At 26.5% G+C, this 9,038-nt stretch overlaps 1 protein-coding gene across 1 annotated transcript; it reads right to left on the bottom strand.

The window, feature by feature from the left end:
* Positions 1-326: 326 nt before the first annotated feature.
* Triagg1_10818 (uncharacterized protein) lies at positions 327-3,246 on the bottom strand (the record flags this gene model as incomplete). Its single annotated transcript, XM_062894932.1, has 4 exons — positions 327-2,799; positions 2,866-2,967; positions 3,027-3,113; positions 3,170-3,246. The coding sequence occupies 4 exons, from the start codon at positions 3,244-3,246 to the stop codon at positions 327-329; spliced, it is 2,739 nt and encodes a 912-aa protein (XP_062750209.1).
* Between the last annotated feature and the right edge of the window lie 5,792 nt (positions 3,247-9,038).

Below are 9,038 nucleotides of genomic sequence, written 5' to 3'. Positions count from 1 at the left end.
AACTTAGATTCGTTTATCACGGGCATCCATGTAATTATAGTTAGTAAGGCCATACCGGGCATTCCCACCAGTCAAGATGCGTATAAACCGGAGTCATACAGACCCGTGTGTATCATTCAGGAAATGGAATCTGAAGGACTAATGGACAGATGAAGAGTCTCATAGGATATCATTGTAGCCTCGTGGAATTCTGCAACATCACGAAATAAACTATCCTACAGTAGTAGTAGTAGTAGTAGTAGTAGTAGTAGTAGTAGTAGTAGTAGTAGTAGTAGTAGTAGTAGGCATTGTAAACTTTAGTCAATGCGCTCCCTATCTCTATTCGTCTAAGCCCTGAGAGCCTGTGCCCACTCATGCAACTTGTCAATAACAACAGGCGCAAACGCAGTTAGAGTATCTTCAATAACCCTCTCAAAGTAGCGGATCGCTTCTTCCTCACCCATCTCAAGGTGAAATCTCTCCCTGACTTTTGACACAGCCTTGTCCGGCTCAAGTCGAATATCTGGGATATTGGCGTGGACCATCAGACTAAACAAATTGAGAATTAGGTTCGATGATTTTCGTAATGCGGTGTAAGCTAAAAAGCAATACTGCTTGAACTGTCTGTAATGCTCCGACTGCACTCCGCCCATGCAATCGACCATCTCTTTGGAAAGCTTCATTACGGGAGCAAAGGGTTTAGGATCACGACCAAGGATGTATCCAAAGTCAGCATGGAAGAAATGCCCATCTGGAGCCAGTAAAAGGTTATCAAGATGCCTGTCGCCAACTCCAAGAATGTAAGTAATAACACAGTATCCCGCACACGATTTAACGTATGTGTCTAAGGTATCCTGTCGAACGCCAAGCGGCTGTCGGTCGTCCGGGTTATGGTGCTTGAGATAGGCCAAGGCCGGATTGTTCTTGAATTTGTTAACAATGCTTGATAAACTCTGCGACTGCACAAACTGAGAAGCACCGGCCGTTGTGCTCGTCGCTAGGATTTTATAAGGTGACAGTTTCAGATCAAGGTTTTCTTTTTGGAGTAACTCGTCCATCAGGGTAATGATTTGAATGACCAGTTGGTCTTGTCTTAGATCATCGCCGAGCTTGAATATGATGGGGTACTGGCTTCCCGTTGTGGTTTTGAAGGTACACTTGATTGGATTGAGTGATGACTTGAATACCGTGACTTGGTCCGGTATCACACTGATAATTTTAATGGAAGGGTCAAGGGGCATTGCCAGGGGCGGATCAATGCTCATAAGCTCGTTCTTTGGGTCTCCGAGAAATGCCTTTACTCGGTCTGTTTTTTTGGCAATTGATTCGCTTGACAATTTGATGTCGTTTGCAATCCTTGACAATATAGCAAGAAGTTCAGCCTGCCGCAGGAGCGTCTTCCGAGATTCGTTACCATCTGGCTGCTTGACGAGTTCCATCATAAACTCGTACGCAACTTTGCGATATATTTCTCGATTGCGGACATCCTGCTCTGGGCTGTAGTCGTCGCATTCGACCATGAGATACCAGTGAAAATAGTTGCCAAGCATGAAGTTTGCCGCGGCACGTTGAATCAAAAACCGCGCTAGCGGTGAGTCTTGAATATTGTCCACGCCAGAGTCAGATGACATGTACTCATACTTGAGAGCTTGTACGAGCTGAAGTAAGTAGAGAAGTAACTCGTTGTCGTCGGCTTTTCGTAAACGATTAACAGCGTACGACCGGACGGTAGGGTTGTCAAATGACGGCCCTAGCATCCCAAGTGCGTCATCCACGTCAATTTCCGTCCAGCGACTAAGAACTTGAACGGCTTGTTTCAATTCTCCCTGATCGTTCCAGTTGACGGACCTGACAAATTTGGCCAAACCTCGCTTGTCCTTAGTTAGATGATATCTAAACTTCCAAACAAGGTCTGCCTCTTCCGGAGACAAAATGTGTGTTGGCGGATATGACATGATGACATTTAGCTCATCACGAACTTTTGCGTTGGGTTTTAAATCTCGGTCTAGGATACCATGCCGATGAGAACTTCGGAAGAGGCGCCTGTGTTTCGCTTCGGCCGGGTTATCCCTCTGCCCTACTTCAGGATCGTGTATCATCACGAGACGAGACCCAAGGTCCGCTGAGCCCTCGCCAATAGCCTTGATTCCAGGACCAAATTGAACCTCAGGTTGTCTCTGTGCTACAATTTGCGAGGCAGACAGTGACTGCAGAGCTGAGATTGGGGGAGGCTCGTATTCGTGATCCGCAAAAACAACAGGAAAATCGAATCGAGGAAGTTCAACATTGAGCACGCATGCATAAGGGTCCGGTGTGTCTTCGCCAGAGAGGTCTAGAGTATCGTGCGCCACGTTGATGTCACGACCGTTCGCCGTGGGATCTTGCTGGCGTAGTCTGGTTGATAGCTTGGCGGCATGTAATCCCTTCTTTTCAAAACCCCTGAATACCATTTGGTCAAGCCAATCCACTCGGGGTATCTCGCCCATCTCGTGCTTCTTAAATAAGCTTTCCATTCTTTCCAGCTCTTCTGTGTAGTTGGTCAACTGCGGTGCTCCCTTTCCGTTGCTTCCAACGACCGCAGGCGTTGTCGTATCGTCAGTTCCGTCGGCATGCTTGTATTTATGGATGTAGCACTTTTGTCGGCCTCTAACAACCTGGTTGTCATCGCCAAACAGAGCAAGAGTGGTTCCTCCGAATGGAGTCGCATGGCAAAGATCGGCTTTGCTTGAGTCTGGTGAAAGATCCCATATCGTGATAGCCAACCGGGAGTTGGTGGGGATCGACTTGTATGATATTGGTAGCCGCAACCATTCATTCCATCTAACGAGTCACATTCCCATGTTAACCGTACTGCTCACTAGAGTCGCTCAAATGTGCCACGCATACCTTCTTTCTGGACGAGGTGATTTATATGATGTCTGGATAGGTACAGTCAGGGCCTTGGAACCGGCCCAGACTTGAACCGTGACATACAGCTCGGAGGAAAAACTGCATATCTAGCCATCAGAACACTATTTCCCATCGTTGTCTCTTGAATCACAGCACACCTCGTATTTGAACCAATATGGCGGACCTGAGGCCTCTCAAGGAGTGTCGAATACTTCGTAGGACGCCCGTCTCCATCTATACCAATTCTGAGATAGTGGTTAGCTGATGTTACACTGCCGATGAGACTTCGACGATGGCTTACATTCGAATACTGACTGGGCTTTCAATATCTCGAGATGCTGCGAAAGAAAATGGATCTATGCGACCATATTCGGCCATGGTGTCTCAAACTGCTGAGAATCCAAAAATCCAAGCAGTGACATGCAGGTGATGATGTCAACGGGGCACTGCACGCTTTATACCGGTTAGAGGTACCTGCCTGGTAGCTGTGCATGCGGGATGTAGCTCACATGCACGCACCAAGCTATCGGGGTAGTGCAATCAATGAGCTAAATACCCCGAAAACATACGTTGAAATATACTTAACTAAGAGTAAGGTTATAATAGAATGATTAATTAACCTGTTATAGTAATGGGGGGGGGGTTTAACTTGAAAAATAATAAAAAGAAAGTAAGAGTTTTAAAAAAGAAATAATATAAGTTATTTTTGCAAAAAAAAATAAAAAATACTTTAATTAAATAATAAGTTTTTCAAAAAGTATTAATAGATTGTATTCTTATATATATTATTCCTTGAATTATAATATAATTATAAATATTAATATAAATATATAAATTAAAACTAAATAATTTTTTTTATAAATTTATATAAAAATTATATTTATTATTAAAAAGTTAAGTAAAGTTATACTTAAGAGCCTAAGGGTAGTTTTTAATTAGTAATTTAGTTAACTTTTTAGGCTAGTTATTATTATAAGTAATAAAGTTAAAGTAGAAAATTATTATAAAAGTATAAAAATTATTACTAAAGTTTTTACTAAATACCTTTTATAATATAAACCCTTACTTAAAATACCCCTAGTACCTAAAGGTAATAACTAAATTAATTATTATTAATAAAGTAAAATTTTAAAAAAAAGTAAATTATAAAATATAAAAGTTATATTTATTATTAAAAGATTTAGTAAAACTATAATAATTAAATTAAAGAAAAACTATACCTTAGCCTTTAGTTTTAAATCTAAAATAAATTTATAATTTAATTTAATTAATTATAGCTGATTAAGTTAAATTTTAAAAATTTAAATTATAAAATATAATTATTAATTAAAATTTAAAACTAAACTTTAATATATATATATATATATATATATATATATATATAAGCCTAAATAATAAAGTTTAAGTATAATATAAGCTTTAAGTTTATAATTTATAATTTAATAACTTAACTAAATTAAATAAATTAATTATTTAATTAAATTATAAGAAATAGTAATAATTTTTAAAAAATAAATTATATATATAAAAGTTATATTTTTTTCTTAAGTATAAAAAATAAACTATATAAAAACTAAAATTAAAATAATTATTATTAAACTTTTATTTAGTAATTATTAGCTAATATTTTACTAATTTTTTTACTTAGTAATAGCTTTATTAATTTATATTTCCTTTTTTATAATTAATTTAAGTTACTTTTTTTTATTTTATTTATACTTTATAATTTAGTAAACTTTTTTTATAATATTAATAATATTAAAATTATAAGTTTTTATAATAATAATTATTATTATTTTAATAATAATTATTATTATTTTAATAATAATTATTATTAGTTTTTTATTATTTTTAGCTATTATAATTATTTATATATAAAATTTTAATTAATTATTAATTTATTTTATAATGATTATAAAAGTTTATTACTTTTATAATATATTATTTTATTAAGTAATTTTTTAATTTTAAAAATATTATATATATAATTTAATTTTAAGTAAAATTATTATTATTTTTTATAACTTAATAAAATAATTTTATTTAGTTTAGTTAAGTTATTAAATTATAAATTATAAGCTTAAAACTTATATTATACTTAAACTTTATTATTTAGGCTTTTTTCTATATTTTAAGTTTAATTTTAAATTTTAATTAATAATTATACTTTATAACCTAAATTTTTAAGGTTTAATTTAATTAACTATAGTTAATTAAGTTAAGCTATAAATTAATTTTAGATTTTAAACTAAAGGTTAAGGTATAGTTTTTCTTTAACTTAGTTATTATAGCTTTATTAAACCTTTTAATAATAAATATAACCTTTATATAATTTTTTTATATTAAAAACTTTTTTTTTTTTTTACTTTTTTAATATATTAAAAGCTAGGGTATAGTTTTTTTTAACTTAGTTATTATAGCTTTATTAAACTTTTTAATAATAAATATAATTTTTATATTATAAAAAGTAATAATAATTTTTAAAAATAAATTATATATATAATATTTTTAAAATTAAAATATTATTTAATAAAATAATATATTTTAAAAATAATAAACTTTTATAATAAAAAATAAATTAATAATTAATTAAAATTATAAATAATTATAATAACTAAAAGTAATAAAAAATTAATAATAACTATTACTAAAATAATAATTTTTATTATAAAAATTTATAATTTTAATATTATTAATATTATAAAAAAAGTTTCTTTTTTAAGTATAAAGGATAAACTACCTAAAAGCTAAAATTAGAATAATTATTATTAAACCTTTATTTAGTAGCTATTAGTTAATAATACTTTACTAATTCTTTTACTTAGTAATAGCCTAATTAATTTATATTTTCTCTTTTATAATTAATTTAAATTACCCTCTTCTGCCTTATTTATTCTTTAGGCTTTAGTAAACCTTTTTTATAATATTAATAATATTAAAATTATAAGTTTTTATAATAGTAGTTATTATTTTAGTAATAATTATTATTAATTTTTTATTACTTTTAGCTATTATAGCTATTTATAATAAACTTTAGTTAATTATTAACTTATTTTATAGTTATTTTAAGGGTTTATTACTTTTATATAAGGTATATTATTTTATTAAGTAGTTTTTTATATTATATATATAATTTATTTTTAAAAATTATTACTACCTTTTATAACTTAATAAAATAATTAGCTTATTTAGTTTAGTTAAGTTATTAAACTATAAGTTATAGGCTTAAAGCTTATATTATATTTAATTTTTATTATTTAGGCTTTTTTATATATTTTAAGTTTAGTTTTAAACCTTAATTAGTTATATTTTATAGCCTAAATTTTTAAAGTTTAACTTAGTTAGCTATAGCTAATTAAGTTAAGTTATAAATTAATTTTGGATTTTAAATTAAAGGCTAAGGTATAGTTTTTCTTTAACCTAGCTGTTATAGTTTTATTAAACCTTTTAATAATAAATATAATTTTTATAAAAAAAGTTTACTAAAACTTAAAAAATAAATATAATAAAAAAAATAATTTAAATTAATTATAAAAAAGAAAATATAAATTAACTAAGTTATTATTAATTAATAATTATTAAATAAAAGTTTAATAATAATTATTTTAATTTTAATTCTTAAGTAATTTTTTTTATTATTATAAATTTAAGTTATACTTAAATTAATATTTACTTAATTTTAAGTTAAACTTAAACTAAACCTAAATTAATAATAATTTTAATTTCTAAAACCTTTTACTAAGGGTTTAACTTAAATTTAAAATAACCCTAAGGAATAATTAATTAAGTATTTATTAAGGTATAACTTATATATATTTAATATATTTTTTTTCTTAAGAATAATAATTTTATTTATTTAAATACTATTTTTAATTATTATAAAGCTAGTTTATTATAATTATTATTTTTTTAATAAATAATAAATTAAGTATAAAATTTAATATTTAGTAAAAAAAATAAAAAGTAATAATATTATAAATATTAAGTATATTATAATTATTATTATTAACTATTACTTTTTTAAATAATTACTTAAATAATTAATAATAATTTATATTTAATATATTTATATTTATTATTTATATTATAAGTAAAATAAATTAAAAATTAACAAAAATTATAAATAACTTATATATATTTATATTATAACTTAAATATAAGCTATTTTTTTTAAAAAACTTTTATAATAGTAATTAATAAATTTTTACTATTTAAAAATATATTATAATATATAAATTAAGAATAAATTAAGTTTTTATTAATTTTAAAAAAAAACTAGTTTATATTTATTTAGTAAAATTTAATAAAAAGGTTTAATTTTATATTATAACTTATTATAAATTTATTTTAAAAAATAAAAATATTAAATTTAAAATTATTTTTAAAATATTTATTTATTATTTTTACTAACTTTTATTAAAAGAAATAACTTAAATAAAGCTTAATTATTTAATATAATAATATAATAAGCTTTTTATTATATTTTTTATATACTTTAAATAAAAACTAACTTTAGTTAAAAAGCTTTTATAAATAAATAAAATAAAACTAAATTATTTTTAATATACTTTTATATTAAAATTAAAAAACTATAACTTAGGCTATAAAGTTTTTTACTTTAATTACTATAAAGTAATAAAAATATATTAAAGTATTATAATTAAAATTAAAACTTATACTTTAAAGGAAAAATATTATTTTAAATATTTTTAGCCTTAATATTAAATTTTATAAACTAGAATTAAAAAAGTAATATTTATATAACTAAGGTAAATTTAATATATATAATAAAAACCTAAAACTAAAATACTTTAAGGGCTAAATAAATAATAAAAAAGGTTTTATAAAAAATATATAAAATAAAATTATATATATATTATAAATAAGGGATATATATAATTATATATTACCTTTATTAATTAATAATATATTTTATTATAATTTAAGCTATATTAAAAAAGAATTTATAAAAAGTTAATTTTTTAAAGAAATTTAAATTAAAAAAAAATAATATATTTTTCTCTTCTAAATATAAAGGATAAACTGCCTAAGAGCTAAGATTAAAATAATTATTATTAAACTTTTATTTAATAACTATTAGCTAATAGTAGCTTAGCTAATTTATATTTTCTTTTTTATAATTAATTTAAGTTACTTTTTTTTATTTTATTTATTCTTTAGGCTTAGTAAACCTTTTTTATAATATTAATAATATTAAAATTATAAATTTTTATAGTAATAATTATTATTTTAATAATAATTACTATTAGTTTTTTATTACCTTCAGCTATTATAGCTATTTATAACTTTAGTTAGTTATTAACTTATTTTATAGTAATTATTATAAGGGTTTATTACTTTTATAATATATTATTTTATTAAATAGTTTTTTATATTATATATATAATTTATTTTTAAAAATTATTATTACTTTTTATAACTTAATAAAATAATTAGCTTATTTAGTTTAATTAAGTTATTAAACTATAAGTTATAAACTTAAAGCTTATATTATACTTAAATTTTATTATTTAAGCTTTTTTATATATTTTAAATTTAGTTTTAAACTTTAATTAGTAATTATACTTTATAGCCTAAATTTTTAAAATTTAACTTAGTTAATTATAATTAATTAAGTTAAGCTATTATGATAGCTATAGCTTAGCGTACCCTAGCACACCTAGCAGGCCTAGGGCCTGCTATTGGACCTTTAGTCAGCAGCTATAGCGGCCAGCTATAGCTATAAAAAGGGCTTGCAAAAGCCCTATAGCTTAAATCAATTCAACAACCTTCCTTCCACCGTTAAAGGTCCCAATCTTTTCCATGCAATAAAATAGTAACCGAGACAGGGGGAAATCTCGCTGGTACCTTATAGTTGAAATTACATATAAATTCCTAGGTCTTTTGACCTAGGGGTACAGCAGCTGTTTCAACAACACGTCAGCCTTATAGCAGCTTCAAGGCCAAGATCACAGACAAAGGCAGCTGTAAGAGTCTTTCCGGGCTTGCGATCAAACGAAGGTCGATGACCGGTCTGATTGGAACGCGGCTACAGAAAGCCAGCAATCAGGAAGTCAGCTATAAGCTAGCTGTCAAACAGGCTTACATACAAATTTATATAGCGATTAGTTCCAGCAGAGGCACCTTTTGGCTGCCCCAAGGACCTGCGA

The sequence above is a fragment of the Trichoderma aggressivum genome (assembly GCF_033847375.1).
Source record: "Trichoderma aggressivum f. europaeum strain CBS 100526 chromosome Unknown scaffold_088, whole genome shotgun sequence".
Classification (NCBI taxonomy): Eukaryota; Fungi; Ascomycota; class Sordariomycetes; order Hypocreales; family Hypocreaceae; genus Trichoderma; species Trichoderma aggressivum.
This window is presented reverse-complemented; position numbering and strand designations above follow the sequence as displayed.